Source organism: Chanos chanos, chromosome 16, assembly GCF_902362185.1.
Source record: "Chanos chanos chromosome 16, fChaCha1.1, whole genome shotgun sequence".
In the NCBI taxonomy this organism is placed as follows: domain Eukaryota; kingdom Metazoa; phylum Chordata; class Actinopteri; order Gonorynchiformes; family Chanidae; genus Chanos; species Chanos chanos.
In genome coordinates, this window is record NC_044510.1 from 18,436,081 (window position 1) to 18,454,235 (window position 18,155).

At 39.1% G+C, this 18,155-nt stretch overlaps 1 protein-coding gene across 1 annotated transcript in view; it reads left to right on the top strand.

Annotated features, from left to right (window-relative positions):
• amdhd2 (amidohydrolase domain containing 2) overlaps positions 1-18,154 on the top strand; it is a 26,211-nt gene extending 8,057 nt beyond the window's left edge. The window contains exons 5-12 of the mRNA XM_030793669.1: positions 991-1,045; positions 4,315-4,527; positions 6,958-7,046; positions 8,580-8,724; positions 9,715-9,822; positions 16,703-16,771; positions 17,314-17,415; positions 17,838-18,154. Coding sequence (XP_030649529.1) covers positions 991-1,045; positions 4,315-4,527; positions 6,958-7,046; positions 8,580-8,724; positions 9,715-9,822; positions 16,703-16,771; positions 17,314-17,415; positions 17,838-17,911 — 855 coding nt within the window. The 3' untranslated portion in view covers positions 17,912-18,154. The remainder of the gene's footprint in view (positions 1-990; positions 1,046-4,314; positions 4,528-6,957; positions 7,047-8,579; positions 8,725-9,714; positions 9,823-16,702; positions 16,772-17,313; positions 17,416-17,837) is intronic.
• The last annotated feature ends 1 nt before the right edge of the window (position 18,155 follows it).

Consider the following 18,155-nt stretch of genomic DNA (forward strand, 5'->3'; position numbering starts at 1 on the left):
TTCAAATCAAAATTATGGAAAATTCTGCATTTTCAATGTTCTGTACTGTATTTTTTGTGTAGTGTATTCAATTCACAAAAAAACACATTTGAAACATTGAAAAAATGAGGAGAGACCGAAATGTAACAGAAACATGCATTCAGCCAGTCAGAGGACAGTGGGACAGTTTGAGTTTAAATGGTGTATATACTGGTGTCATACCCTGTATCATCTCTGCTGTCCAGTCAGCGTCACAGCGTCTTCCACAAAGCTCTCCCAACACTCGCTTTTTCTTTGTGCTATGATTACAGACAGACATACACCAGAACAGCACATTCCTGTAAATCTGTTCAGGTTTGATTACAGACAAACATACACCTGTTGGATTTTCTTGTGATTTTACAAGTAAACAAACCGGGGCAAAAGCGCGCTTGGAGAAAAGCTTTATTTGGTGGTGGTGGAATCCGGCAGCACGTCTGCCTGTGCCGAAGCTTAACTCAGAGAACTGTTACCATGATCAGCCTTTTATACCATGAAGCAAACAGACAATAGGTTTACAATGTTGCTTGATGCAAATCAGAATCTAGGTATTAATGCTAAATTCCCCTTTTGTCTGTGATGGCTGCCATTCGCCCATTACCAGTTGTATTTTGCCTCAATCAATTGCTCTTGGCTCCAACAGTAACGCGGCACCAAAGGTGCGAAGCTTTCTGTGTATCTACGGTAATAAGACCATCAGGTTAAACAGTTCTCCTATCATGAAACATGTCTGTTCAGATGTCACTATAATCTTACACACCAGAACAGCACATTCCTGTAAATCTTTTCAGGTTTAGATTCAGGGACAGAATATGGACCCTATTTCACATTGCCAGCCATTTGCATGTGTTAAAGAGATTATGTAAGGCTTACACACACTGCACACTGATTGGGCTCTCTTAACACACTGATTGGACTTTCTTAACACACTGATTGGACTCTCGTAACACTCTGTTGACCTGTTCTGTTCAGGTCATCCCAGAGATCGAAGTTCATAAAGGAGGTCCTGAAGGGGCAGCAGTTATAGGTAAGAACATTTACCTGTTCTTTTCACACCATTTTGGAACTATAGAAACTGCAACAGTAGGTGCTTTCGCACCAGAGGAACTTTTCCATAGTTATTAGAACTGTTGGAAGAAGTACCCCCTTTTTCGTGTGTTCGCACCGCAGGAATTGAGAGCGATCATAGTTCTTAGAACACCGTTTTGAGGGGCTTTTTTAGCTCCTCCTTCAGGGTAGGTACTCTCCCAGCACAAGAGGAACCATGCGTGATATAAGGGTACGGTGACTGGTCCAGACGTAAGTGTGCGTTGATTGCAACCGCCATTTTTTTTAAATCCCTGTAAAATAGAAAGTCTTAAAATGTCTTAAATTTAGTTTTTGATATTCAAGGTCTAAAAATGTCCTAAAATGTCTGGAATTGTAGGAGGGGAGGCATTAAATCTGAACTGGTGCAGAATTAATGAGCGTGTCTATTTTTTTTCAGTTTTTAAGTTTTATTTTACCAGTATTTCCTACAGTGACCATTTCTGCAACGTCCAATACCTGTTTGTTTGTGCGTTAAATAGGTAAAAGGAAATAAATCGGGAAAACGGGAAAAAAAACAATAACACGACGCTGCGAGCCAGCAACGCACGCTCAGCCACGGGGAAATTCACATTCAGTGAGGAGTGGTTGGAGGATGACAGATGTCGTGGCTGAAACCGAATTCGTATGAGGTGCGATGTGAACTCTGTCGCAAAACATTCAAACTTTGGACAATGGGTTGTAAAGCACAGGCTTCTCACATGAACTCTGAAAAGCACAAGCGCTATGCTAGCACCCGAAAAGTACTATGCCCATCGAGTGTTTCACTGCTACTGCAATGGTAAATGCAGGGGGACATTTTTTCATTGGACTGGGTCTACCTCCATACAGTTTTATTTTCATTAATGAGAAGGTGACTGTGTTATCTAATGTGCACTGAATATTTCTGTCTTTCAAAGTACACACAAAAAAAATCAATAACTGTGTATAGCAGTGGTACAGTGAAGACTATACAATATACACTCCCCCTGTTAACAGGAACTAAAATAGCAGTGGTACAGTGAAGACTATACAATATACACTCCCCCTGTTAACAGGAACTAAAATAGCAGTGGTACAGTGAAGACTATACAATATACACTCCCCCTGTAAACAGGAACTAAAATAGCAGTGGTACAGTGAAGACTATACAATATACACTCCCCCTGTAAACAGGAACTAAAATAGCAGTGGTACAGTGAAGACTATACAATAGGCGCTTTCGCACCGAACAGTTCTAGGGTCTAATTCGATAGGAACTACCCCCTGTGGTGCTTCCCCTAGAACTACATTCGTTCTAGGGCCTTTTTTCTGTTTGCTTTCGCACCGCCAGTAGGAACGCTGAAGTGACGTAAGCCGGCCGACGGTATAGCAGCTAAGAGCTGTCGTTTATGACTAACCAGGATAGCTGCACATTTTGAAGTACAAATTGAATGACTTTTAAGACCTTTTAAATACCTCCAAAAGGAAAAAAAGAACCATTACTGCGGCAAAAGAAATCGACAAACTAGACTGCAGTATATGCAATGAGTTTTATTGAATTTGAATGACAGAAATATTGATTGCACATTAGATAACCTATAACTGCCTTCTCATTAACGAAAATAAAACTGTATGGCGATAGACCCAGTCCAATGGAAAAAATAATTTCCCAATGCATTTATGCATTTACCACCGCAGTAGCAGTGAATGACTTGATGGGCATAGTACTTTTCGGGTGCTAGCATAGCGCTTGTGCCTGACCCTTGCTCGCGGCATCGTGTTTTTTTTTTTTTTTTTCTTTTTCCCGGCCGCAGCCCTAAAATCGTAAGCTGGATAAACACATTCTTATTTTAGGTTAAAATGCGGATCACAGCCACACAAGCGGACACACAAGCACCTACCAAAGCGGAGTGTATGCTACCTCCTCAATGTACAAATTTACATTGGACGTTGCAAAATGGTCATTGTTGGGGGATATAAAATACCGGTAAAATAAAACATAAAAACTATGTGCCCCCTCCTACAGTTCCAGACATTTTGAGACATGAATATCAAAAGCTAAATGAAATACGTTCTAAGACTTTATATTTTGCACGGATCTTTAAAAATGGCGGTTGCAATCATCGTATACCTGCGTCTGGACCAATGGCTGTACACCTACGTCACAAGGTTCCTATTGCGCTGAGAAAGTACCTACCCTGAAGTAGGAGCTAAAAAAGCCCCTCAAAACAGCGTTCTAAGAACTATAATCGTTCTAAGTTCCTGCGGTGCGAACACGCGAATAAGGGGGTACTTTCTCCAACAGTTCTAAGAACTATGGAAAAGTTCCTCCGGTGCGAAAGCACCTAATATACACTCCCCCTGTAAACAGGAACTAAAATAGCAGTGGTACAGTGAAGACTATACAATATACACTCCCCCTGTAAACAGGAACTAAAATAGCAGTGGTACAGTGAAGCGTGGCCACTCAGCTTCCTGCTCATTAGCTCTATGTTAAAAGTGATCAGGACAAATGAAAAATTCATCCAACAAACTGGTTATGATTCTAGAAATGAACTAGCTCTTGTGGAGCTGATAAATTGCTGAGAATTCGGAAAATAAAGACTTGGATTGGCAAATTATCTCAAAACAGCAGGTGGGTATGCATGATGAATCCTGACTAAGGACAATGCAGTTATACAAGAGCACTGTACAACACTATACAATATATACTCTATACAGCACTATACAGCACTATACGATATATTTTCTATACAGCACTATACAACACTATACAGTATATATTCTATACATCACTATACAGCACTATGCAATATATACTCTATACAGCACTATACATCTCTATACAACATATACACTATACAGCACTATACAACACTACACAACATATACACTTTACAGCACTATACTACACTATACAACACACACCCATACAACACTATACAGCATATACTCTATACAACACTATACAATATACACTCTATACGGCACTATACAATATGTACTCCATACAGCACTATACAACACTATACAATATATACTCTATACAAAACTATACAACACTTTACAACATATACACTTAGCTAGGGTATTGAACACAGAAATGTATTTTTATTTGTTCTTTGAAAAAAACGAGCGAGCTGGCAGTGGGCCTTTCCACTGTGTGTTACTCTGGTCTGGTAGAGTAAAGCTGCCTAGTTTTTGATATATTAGCACAGAATTCAGTGTCCCTCTTTCCCTTTATGTCAGGTCTCCATCTCGAGGGTCCTTTTATCAGTTTAGAGAAGAGAGGTGCTCATCCTCACCAGTTTATCCGGACCTTTAGTAAAGGTGGCGTGTCGGACTTGATCGAGACATACGGACAGCTTGAGAATGTTGCCATGGTTACATTGGCACCAGAGCTTGACAACAGCAGGCCAGCGATCCAGGAGCTTACCAAGAGGGGTATCGCTGTGTCAGTGGGTAAGAGTCAGTACTGAAACTCTGGAGTCAGAATGTATCCTTTTAAGAGCTGAACCTAGATCTGTCACACATAGTCTTTATAACCCAAACCCAGACCAGGCCTGCTCGGCACTCAGTTCTCCACCCAGACTAACCTTCAGTTTTTGTTTTCATTGGCTTTATGTGAGTCAAAGTACAACATGCCATTCCTTGCTGAGAACTCAGCATAAATGAATGAATTTATGATATATTGCTCCCTACACGGTAACTTTTCATTTTTCATTCTACACATTTTAAGCCTGTTCACTAACTAGCAGCCTAACTATTCACTATCTCAGGGCTGTTAGATTAACCCTGTTCACTATCTCAGGGCTGTTAGATTAACCCAGTTCACTATCTCAGGGCTGTTAGATTAACCCTATTCACTATCTCAGGGCTGTTAGATTAACCCTGTTCACTATCTCAGGGCTGTTAGATTAACCCTGTTCACTATCTCAGGGCTGTTAGATTAACCCTATTCACTATCTCAGAGCTCTTAGATTAACCCTATTCACTATCTCAGGGCTGTTAGATTAACCCTGTTCACTATCTCAGGGCTGTTAGATTAACCCTATTCACTATCTCAGAGCTCTTAGATTAACCCTATTCACTATCTCAGGGCTGTTAGATTAACCCTATTCACTATCTCATGGCTGTTAGATTAACCCTATTCACTATCTCAGGGCTGTTAGATTAACCCTGTTCACTATCTCAGGGCTGTTAGATTAACCCTGTTCACTATCTCAGGGCTGTTAGATTAACCCTATTCACTATCTCAGAGCTCTTAGATTAACCCTATTCACTATCTCAGGGCTGTTAGATTAACCCTATTCACTATCTCATGGCTGTTAGATTAACCCTATTCACTATCTCAGGGCTGTTAGATTAACCCTGTTCACTATCTCAGGGCTGTTAGATTAACCCTGTTCACTATCTCAGGGCTGTTAGATTAACCCTATTCACTATCTCAGAGCTCTTAGATTAACCCTATTCACTATCTCAGGGCTGTTAGATTAACCCTATTCACTATCTCATGGCTGTTAGATTAACCCTGTTCACTATCTCAGGGCTGTTAGATTAACCCTATTCACTATCTCAGGGCTGTTAGATTAACCCTGTTCACTATCTCAGGGCTGTTAGATTAACCCTGTTCACTATCTCAGGGCTGTTAGATTAACCCTATTCACTATCTCAGGGCTGTTAGATTAACCCTATTCACTATCTCAGAGCTCTTAGATTAACCCTGCTCGCTATCTCAGGGCTGTTAGATTAACCCTGTTCACTATCTCAGGGCTGTTGCACTTTGACGCTGATCATATTTGAAAGAATGATCCAAACCAAAACATGGGGGATATTTCAGAAAGTGGGTTTAGTGAAAACTCAGAGTTAGTTAACTCAGAGAAAGTAGTAAATCTCCTAATAAAACCCCCTTTGGCTTTGTTTTGCCAGGAGAATGAAGCCAAAGGGCTCTTTTATTAGGAGATTTACTACTTTCTCTGAGTTAACTAACTCTGAGTTTTCACTAAACCCGCTTTCTGAAATACCCCCATGGAGGTCTAACAGGGTACAGAGGCTAAGACAAAGGACTAAACCATAATTATAGGAACTAACAGGGTACAGAGGCTAAGACAAAAGGTCTAAACCATAATTATAGGAACTAACAGGGTACAGAGGCTAAGACAAAAGGTCTAAACCATAATTATAGGGACTAACAAGGTATAGAGGCTAAGACAAAAGGTCTGAACCATAATTATAGGGACTAACAGGGTACAGAGGCTAAGACAAAAGGTCTAAACCATAATTATAGGAACTAACAGGGTATAGAGGCTAAGACAAAGGGTCTAAACCATAATTATAGGAACTAACAGGGTACAGAGGCTAAGACAAAAGGTCTGAACCATAATTATAGGGACTAACAGGGTACAGAGGCTAAGACAAAAGGTCTAAACCATAATTATAGGAACTAACAGGGTACAGAGGCTAAGACAAAAGGTCTGAACCATAATTATAGGGACTAACAGGGTACAGAGGCTAAGACAAAAGGTCTAAACCATAATTATAGGAACTAACAGGGTACAGAGGCTAAGACAAAAGGTCTAAACCATAATTATAGGGACTAACAGGGTATAGAGGCTAAGACAAAGGGTCTAAATGAATGAACTTCAGCTCTGACACCTACACACACACTCACTGTATTGTCTGTATATTGTCTCATTGCTTTGTGTTTAGTGTGTATCGTGTATGTGCATTGTGTGTATTTACGTAATTACGTAACTGTAGTGTCTATATGCGTGCGTGCGTTTAATGTGTGTGTGTGCGTGCGTGCGTGCATGCGTGCCTGTGTGTGTGCGCGTGTTTAATATGTGTGTGTGTGTGTGTGTGCATGTGTGTTTAATGTGTGTGTGTGTGTAGGACACTCCATGGCTGATTTGTCACAGGCAGAGGAGGCTGTTCATAACGGAGCCTCTTTTATCACACACCTCTTCAACGCTATGCTGCCTGTGAGTAACACACACACACACACACACACACACACACACACACACACACGTAACACACACACACGTAACACACACACACGTAACACACACACACTTTACACACACACACGTAACACACACACCCCTCTTCAACGCTATGCTGCCTGTGAGTAACACACACACACACACACACACACACACACACACACACACACACACACACACGTAACACACACACACTTTACACACACACACGTAACACACACACCCCTCTTCAACGCTATGCTGCCTGTGAGTAACACACACACACGTAACACACACACACCTCTTCAACGCTATGCTGCCTGTGAGTAACACACACACACACACACACACACAAGTAACACACACACGTAACACACACACACGTAACACACACACACTTTACACACACACACGTAACACACACACACCTCTTCAACGCTATGCTGCCTGTGAGTAACACACACACACACACACACGTAACACACACACACTTTACACACACACACGTAACACACACACACCTCTTCAACGCTATGCTGCCTGTGAGTAACACACACACACACACACACGTAACACACACACACCTCTTCAACGCTATGCTGCCTGTGAGTAACACACACACACTTTACACACACACACGTAACACACACACGTAACACACACACACGTAACACACACACACGTAACACACACACGTAACACACACACACGTAACACACACACACACGTAACACACACACACACACACACCTCTTCAACGCTATGCTGCCTGTGAGTAACACACACACACACACACACACACACGTAACACACACACGTAACACACACACACGTAACACACACACACTTTACACACACACACGTAACACACACACACCTCTTCAACGCTATGCTGCCTGTGAGTAACACACACACACACACACACACACACGTAACACACACACACCTCTTCAATGCTATGCTGCCTGTGAGTAACACACACACACTTTACACACACACACTTTACACACACACACGTAACACACACACACGTAACACACACACACACGTAACACACACACACACACACACCTCTTCAACGCTATGCTGCCTGTGAGTAACACACACACACACACACTTTACACACACACACATAACACACACACTTTACCCAGAACACTATGCTGCCTGTGAGTACCACACACACACTTTACACACACACACACTTTACACACACACACGTAACACACACACACTTTACCCAGAACACTATGCTGCCTGTGAGTAACACACACAAACTTTACACACACACACACGTAACACACACACACACTTTACACAGAACACTATGCTGCCTGTGAGTAACAAACACACACACACACACACACACACACACTTTACACAGAACACTATGCTGCCTGTGAGTAACACACACACACACACACACTTTACACACACACACACAACACTGTGCTGTCTTTGAGTAAGACACACTTCACACAGACACATGTTGTGCTATGGTGATGATATCCTCTGCTGTGATTGCTGTAGTTTCACCATCGGGACCCCGGAATTGTGGGATTGTTGACGAGTGACTGCCTGCCAGCAGGAAGGAGTGTGTTTTACGGAATGATAGCGGACGGCATTCACACACACCCTGCTGCACTGCGCATAGCATACAGAGCCCATCCTACAGGTCCACTCCCCCTAACCCTAATGTGTGTGTGTGTGTGTACATACCCTAACCCTAATGTGTGTGTGTGTGTGTACATACCCTAACCCTAATGTGTGTGAGTGTGTGTACATACCCTAACCCTAATGTGTGTGTGTGTGTGTACATACCCTAACCCTAATGTGTGTGTGTGTGTGTACATACCCTAACCCTAATGTGTGTGTGTGTGTGTACATACCCTAACCCTAATGTGTGTGTGTGTGTGTACATACCCTAACCCTAATGTGTGTGTGTGTGTGTGTGCACATACCCTAACCCTAATGTGTGTATGTGTGTACGTACCTAATGTGTGTGTGTGTACATACCATAGCATACAGATCCCATCCTACAGGTTCACTCCCCCTAACCCTAATGTGTGTGTGTGTGTGTACATACCCTAACCCTAATGTGTGTGTGTGTGTGTGTGTGTACATACCCTAACCCTAATGTGTGTGTGTGTGTGTGTGCACATACCCTAACCCTAATGTGTGTATGTGTGTACATACCTAATGTGTGTGTGTGTACATACCATAGCATACAGATCCCATCCTACAGGTTCACTCCCCCTAACCCTAATGTGTGTGTGTGTGTACATACCTAATGTGTGTGTGTGAGTGTGTGTACATACCCTAACCCTAATGTGTGTGTGTGTGTGTACATACCCTAACCCTAATGTGTGTGTGTGTGTACATACCCTAACCCTAATGTGTGTGTGTGTGTGTACATACCCTAACCCTAATGTGTGTGTGTGTGTACATACCCTAACCCTAATGTGTGTGTGTGTGTACATACCTAATGTGTGTGTGTGAGTGTGTGTACATACCCTAACCCTAATGTGTGTGTGTGTGTGTACATACCCTAACCCTAATGTGTGTGTGTGTGTACATACCCTAACCCTAATGTGTGTGTGTGTATGTGTGTGTACATACCTAATGTGTGTGTGTGTGTGCGTGTGTGTGCGCGCGCGTACTGTAGGTGTGGTGTTGGTGACTGATGCTGTTCCATCGATGGGTCTTCCTGCTGGTCATCACACACTTGGACAGCAAGAGATTCACATCCAGGGACTTCATGCTTATGTAGCAGGTTTGTGTGAAGAACTGTGTACTACACTATCCCTATATCTATACCACACTGTTCAGTAATTAACTGTACTGTACTTGTACCAAAGTATACTATACCTATATCAGAGTGTAGAATATTGGACTATACTATTCCCATATCACAGTGTAATGCATTGGACTATACTATACCTATATCAGAGTGTAGAGTATTGGACTATACTATACCTATATCACAGTGTAGAGTATTGGACTATACTATACCTGTATCACGGTGTAGAGTATTGGACTATACTATACCTATATCACAGTGTAGAGTATTGGACTATACTATACCTATATCAGAGTGTAGAGTATTGGACTATACTATACCTGTGTCACAGTGTAGAGTATTGGACTATACTATACCTATATCAGAGTGTAGAGTATTGGACTATACTATACCTATATCACAGTGTAGAGTATTGGACTATACTATACCTATATCACAGTGTAGAGTATTGGACTATATTTTACCTATATCACAGTGTAGAGTATTGGACTATACTATACCTATATCACAGTGTAGATCATTGAGCTATACTATACCTATATCACAGTGCAGAGTATTGGACTATACTATACCTGTATCACAGTGTAGAGTATTGGACTATACTATACCTGTATCAGAGTGTAGAGTATTGGACTATACTATACCTATATCACAGTGTAGAGTATTGAGCTATACTATCACAGTGTAGAGTATTGGACTATACTATACCTATATCACAGTGTAGAGCATTGAGCTATACTATACCTATATCACAGTGTAGAGCATTGAGCTATACTATACCTATATCACAGTGTAGAGTATTGGACTATACTATACCTGTATCAGAGTGTAGAGTATTGGACTATACTATACCTATATCACAGTGTAGAGTATTGGACTATACTATACCTATATCACAGTGTAGAGTATTGGACTATACTATACCTATATCACAGTGTAGAGTATTGGACTATACTATACCTATATCACAGTGTAGATCATTGAGCTATACTATACCTATATCACAGTGTAGAGTATTGGACTATACTATACCTGTATCACAGTGTAGAGTATTGGACTATACTATACCTGTATCACAGTGTAGAGTATTGGACTATACTATACCTGTATCACAGTGTAGAGTATTGGACTATACTATACCTATATCACAGTGTAGAGTATTGAGCTATACTATACCTGTATCACAGTGTAGAGTATTGGACTATACTATACCTATATCACAGTGTAGAGCATTGAGCTATACTATACCTATATCACAGTGTAGAGCATTGAGCTATACTATACCTATATCAGAGTGTAGAGTATTGGACTATACTATACCTGTATCAGAGTGTAGAGTATTGGACTATACTATACCTAAATCACAGTGTAGAGTATTGGACTATACTATACCTGTATCACAGTGTAGAGTATTGGACTATACTATACCTATATCAGAGTGTAGAGTATTGGACTATACTATACCTATATCACAGTGTAGAGTATTGGACTATACTATACCTATATCACAGTGTAGAGTATTGGACTATACTATACCTATATCACAGTGTAGAGTATTGGACTATACTATACCTATATCACAGTGTAGATCACTGAGCTATACTATACCTATATCACAGTGTAGAGTATTGGACTATACTATACCTGTATCACAGTGTAGAGTATTGGACTATACTATACCTGTATCACAGTGTAGAGTATTGGACTATACTATACCTATATCACAGTGTAGAGTATTGAGCTATACTATACCTGTATCACAGTGTAGAGTATTGGACTATACTATACCTATATCACAGTGTAGAGCATTGAGCTATACTATACCTATATCACAGTGTAGAGCATTGAGCTATACTATACCTATATCACAGTGTAGAGTATTGGACTATACAATACCTGTATCAGAGTGTAGAGTATTGGACTATACTATACCTATATCACAGTGTAGAGTATTGGACTATACAATACCTGTATCACAGTGTAGAGTATTGGACTATACTATACCTATATCACAGTGTAGAGTATTGTGCTATACTATACCTATATCACAGTGTAGAGTTTTGGACTATACTATACCTATATCACAGTGTAGAGTATTGGACTATACTATACCTATAACACAGTGTAGAGTATTGGACTATACTATACCTGTATCACAGTGTAGAGTATTTGACTATAATATACCTATATCACAGTGTACAGTATTGTGCTATACTATACCTGTATCACAGTGTAGAGTATTGGACTATACTATACCTATATCACAGTGTAGAGTATTGGACTATACTATACCTGTATCACAGTGTAGAGTATTGGACTATACTATACCTATATCACAGTGTAGAGTATTGGACTATACTATACCTATATCACAGTGTAGAGTATTGGACTATACTATACCTATATCACAGTGTAGAGTATTGAGCTATACTATACCTGTATCACAGTGTAGAGTATTGGACTATACTATACCTATATCACAGTGTAGAGTATTGGACTATACTATACCTGTATCACAGTGTAGAGTATTGGACTATACTATACCTATATCACAGTGTAGAGTATTGGACTATACTATACCTATATCACAGTGTAGATCATTGAGCTATACTATACCTATATCACAGTGTAGAGTATTGGACTATACTATACCTGTATCACAGTGTAGAGTATTGGACTATACTATACCTGTGTCACAGTGTAGAGTATTGGACTATACTATACCTATATCACAGTGTAGAGTATTGAGCTATACTATACCTGTATCACAGTGTAGAGTATTGGACTATACTATACCTATATCACAGTGTAGATCATTGAGCTATACTATACCTATATCACAGTGTAGAGTATTGGACTATACTATACCTGTATCACAGTGTAGAGTATTGGACTATACTATACCTGTGTCACAGTGTAGAGTATTGGACTATACTATACCTATATCAGAGTGTAGAGTATTGGACTATACTATACCTGTATCAGAGTGTAGAGTATTGGGCTATACTATACCTGTATCACAGTGTAGAGTATTGGACTATACTATACCTATATCAGAGTGTAGAGTATTTGTACTATACTATACCAGAGTGTAGAATGTATTGTGCTATACTATACCCATATCATAGTGTAGAGTACTGGACTATACTATACCTATATCACAGTGTAGAGTATTGGACTATACTATACCTATATCACAGTGTAGAGTATTGGACTATACTATACCTGTATCACAGTGTAGAGTATTGGGCTATACTATACCTATATCACAGTGTAGAGTATTGGACTATACTATACTTATATCACAGTGTAGAGCATTGAGCTATACTATACCTATATCACAGTGTAGAGCATTGAGCTATACTATACCTATATCACAGTGTAGAGTATTGGACTATACTATACCTGTATCAGAGTGTAGAGTATTGGACTATACTATACCTATATCACAGTGTAGAGTATTGGACTATACTATACCTGTATCACAGTGTAGAGTATTGGGCTATACTATACCTGTATCACAGTGTAGAGTATTGGACTATACTATACCTATATCAGAGTGTAGAGTATTTGTACTATACTATACCAGAGTGTAGAATGTATTGTGCTATACTATACCCATATCATAGTGTAGAGTACTGGACTATACTATACCTATATCACAGTGTAGAGTATTGGACTATACTATACCTATATCACAGTGTAGAGTATTGGACTATACTATACCTGTATCACAGTGTAGAGTATTGGGCTATACTATACCTATATCACAGTGTAGAGTATTGGACTATACTATACTTATATCACAGTGTAGAGCATTGAGCTATACTATACCTATATCACAGTGTAGAGTATTGGACTATACTATACCTATATCAGAGTGTAGAGTATTGGACTATACTATACCTATATCACAGTGTAGAGTATTGGACTATACTATACCTATATCAGAGTGTAGAGTATTGGACTATACTATACCTATATCAGAGTGTAGAGCATTGGACTATACTATACCTGTATCACAGTGTAGAGTATTGGACTATACTATACCTATATCACAGTGTAGAGTATTGGACTATACTATACCTGTATCACAGTGTAGAGTACTGGACTATACTATACCTGTATCACAGTGTAGAGTACTGGACTATACTATACCTGTATCACAGTGCAGAGTATTGGATTATACTATACCTATATCACAGTGTAGAGTATTGGACTATACTATAATACTATACCTATATTACAGTGTAGAGTATTGGACTATACTATACCTGTATCACGGTGTACAGTATTGGACTATACTATACCTGTATCCCAGTGTAGAGCATTGCATTATACTGTGGCTATATCACAGTGTACCGTATTGTACTGTGCTATACCTGTATCACAGTGTACATTGCAGTGTTGTACTATATCACAGTGTACATTGCAGTGTTGTACTATATCACAGTGTACAGTGCAGTGTTGTACTATATCCAGAGGCGGACAAAGTTAACAACTCCATTACTTGAGTCAAAGTATAGATACTCCTGGTCAAATATTACTCCAATACAAGTAAAAGTTATTCAGTTCATTTTGTACTTGAGTTAAAGTACTGGAGCACTTGCTTTTAAAAATACTTAAGTATTCAAAAGTACATTTTCTTTTTAATGTCATCGCATTGTTGTATTGTTGCAACAATGCATTTACAGAGTCTAATGACTCTGAAACAACCTACTGAATGCACTGACTTGCTTGTAGAACCTGTGGAATAAAAAGCTTGTGGAATATGCTACAAAGCCTATAGAAACACAGCTGAACCAAATGATTCCTCTATAAAAGACAGTGTATAGCTTCAGTTAAACAGGCACTAGGTTAACTCAGATTGGCCTTAAAAGGATAAACACATCATAATGTTGTATGCTAGGTTAATTTTACTTCTACTACATAGCATTGTCTGAAATGTGAAACAGCTGGATGACCATCGTCACCACTTGATTCCCGCCCCCCTCGTCTTATTGGGACCGGGTCCTACGTGAATCCGCTGACCTTACAAATATTACGGTATTTACCTGACAAGATTAAAACATATCTTTCTGAAAGGATTTTTGTCAGTAACGTTAACTCGGCATTTTCACTAGCTAACTATTAGTATGCGTCAGCAGTGGATTCACACAGGACCCGGTGTTATGCCCCAAATGGTTTTCAAGCCAACTGGTTTCCGTACGTGTTCACACACTGTGTTAACAGTAGAAGAGGTAATCTGCCTCTGTCACCAGATTCGTCACACATTCACAAACATATAAATCGCAATTTTCAAGTCACATCTCATATCTACTGTGGCAAATGATTGTAAGTGTTAGGCGAACACAGTGCGTGAACGCATACGGGAATCAATTAGCTTGGGAACCAGTTGATATAAAAAAACTCAGACATGGACTTAAGATATGGCCATGGCTGCTCTGGTGAGGAACCTTTATCTTTATCAGCTTTATCTTCCATTGTAGTAGCCATCAGTAAAACCAGTTGTTAAAAAAATGCAGCAAGCTCTTGACTGACAGCATTGGAGTAGTTTACTGTGATTGGTTTTTCCCCTGTGATGAACACAATATGGCCTATTGCATTTTAGAAAAGAAAATTCGTCCGCCGGCTTCAAAGCTATGCGTTAAAGTAACAAGTAACAAGAAGCTTCATAAAAATGTAGTGGAGTGAAAAGTACAATATTTGTATTTCAAATGTAGTGGAGTAAAAGTCATAAGTTTCCAAAAAAAAATAACACTCAAGTAAAGTACAGATACTCGAAAAATGTACTTAAGTACAGTACTCAAGTAAATGTACTTCTTTACTGTCCACCCCTGACTATATCACAGTGTACAGTGCAGTGTTGTTCTATATCACAGTGTATAGTGTTAATGTTGTACTATATCACAGAGTATAGTGTTAATGTTGTACTATATCACAGTGTATAGTGTTAATGTTGTGCTATATCACAGAGTATAGTGTTAATGTTGTACTATATCACAGAGTATAGTGTTAATGATGTACTATATCACAGCGTATAGTGTTAATGTTGTGCTATATCACAGTGTATAGTGTTAATGTTGTACTATATCACAGAGTATAGTGTTAATGATGTACTATATCACAGCGTATAGTGTTAATGTTGTGCTATATCACAGTGTATAGTGTTAATGTTGTACTATATCACAGAGTATAGTGTTAATGTTGTGCTATATCACAGAGTATAGTGTTATTGTTGTACTATATCACAGAGTATAGTGTTAATGTTGTGCTATATCACAGTGTATAGTGTTAATGTTGTACTATATCACAGAGTATAGTGTTAATGTCGTGCTATATCACAGAGTATAGTGTTAATGATGTACTATATCACAGAGTATAGTGTTAATGATGTACTATATCACAGAGTATAGTGTTAATGTTGTACTATATCACAGTGTATAGTGTTAATGTTGTACTATATCACAGTGTATAGTGTTAATGTTGTACTATATCACAGAGTATAGTGTTAATGATGTACTATATCACAGAGTATAGTGTTAATGTCGTACTATATCACAGAGTATAGTGTTAATGATGTACTATATCACAGAGTATAGTGTTAATGATGTACTATATCACAGAGTATAGTGTTAATGTTGTACTATATCACAGTGTATAGTGTTAATGTTGTACTATATCACAGAGTATAGTGTTAATGATGTACTATATCACAGTGTATAGTGTTAATGTTGTACTATATCGCAGTGTATAGTGTTAATGTTGTACTATATCACAGAGTATAGTGTTAATGATGTACTATATCACAGAGTATAGTGTTAATGTGTGTCACGCCGATTCTATCATGCAGGAACCACAACACTGAGTGGTAGTATTGCCACAATGAACATGTGTGTGAAACACTTCAAACAGGCAACAGGTAAATGTGTTTATCTTTGGTATTGCTTTGCTGTTAATCTGTGTGTGTGTGTGTGTGTGTGTAGCAAGGGAAATTTGGCAAGGCAAGTTTATTTATATATCAGTTATATAGCTATATAAATTATAGCAATTATAAAGCTAGATATATTTTTATAGCAATACATAGCATGTACAGTAGTACTGTTGTGAAGGTAATCTGTATGTGTGAGGGCTGTAATATTGTTGCATTACTGATATGTGTGTGTGTGTGAGTGTGTCTGTGTGTAGGTGTGTATGTGTGAGGGCTGTAATATTGTTGCATTACTGATATGTGTGTGTGTGTGTTTGTGTGGGAGTGTGTAGGTGTGTGTGTGTGAGGGCTGTAATATTGTTGCATTACTGATATGTGTGTGTGTGTGTGTCTGTGTCTGTGTGTAGGTGGTAATATTGTTTTATTGTTAATCGTGTCAGTGTGTAGACAGTAGCATTGTTGTGTGAGTAATTTGTGTTTCTGTTTGCAGGCTGTAGCATTGTTGTGTGAGTAATCTGTGTCTCTGTTTGCAGGCTGTAGCACTGAAGCTGCATTAGAAGCTGCATCATTACATCCTGCACAGCTGCTGGGTCTTAGTGACCGTAAAGGAACTCTTAATTATGGCTCAGATGCAGGTAAGACTACCTGCAGTCTGGATGTGTGTCTGTCTGTATGTATGTATGTATGTGTGTGTCTGTGTCTGTGTGTGTATGTATGTATCTGTGTGTGTGTGTGTGTGTGTATATACATACATATGTATGTCTGCGTGTGAGTCTGTATGTATGTATGTGTGTGTGTTCTGGGTATTGTTATTGTGACATTACTCCTCTCAGAGATTGAGCAGTTGGCTGTGTATAATTGATAGCTGACTGTCAAACTGTGTAACTGTCACATCATATGACTGTCTGACAGACTGTATAACTGTCTAACATAACATACCATATGACTGTCTAACGTATCATGTGACTGACAGACTGAATAACTGTCTAACATATTGTATAACCATCTGTCAAACTGTAACTGCTTAACCATGTAATGTGTTTGTATGTGTCTACAGATTTTGTGGTGCTGGATGATTCTCTGTCTGTCAGAGAAACATACATCGCTGGACAGCAAGTGTGGAAGAACTGACATCATCATTCAGGACACTGCCCTACTCCACTGTGATTGGACATCTCACACAAACAAACGAAACATCTCTCTCTCACACACACGCACACATAAAACAGACAGACATTACTGTGACCCAGGGCAGACTGTAATGGATTTTTCAAACATTTTTATTTTTATTTGTTTTTTTTCAAAATTGTTAATACTAATAGATGAAATATCAGTAATGGTTATCAACATCAATAAAGAAATATATTCATTGTAT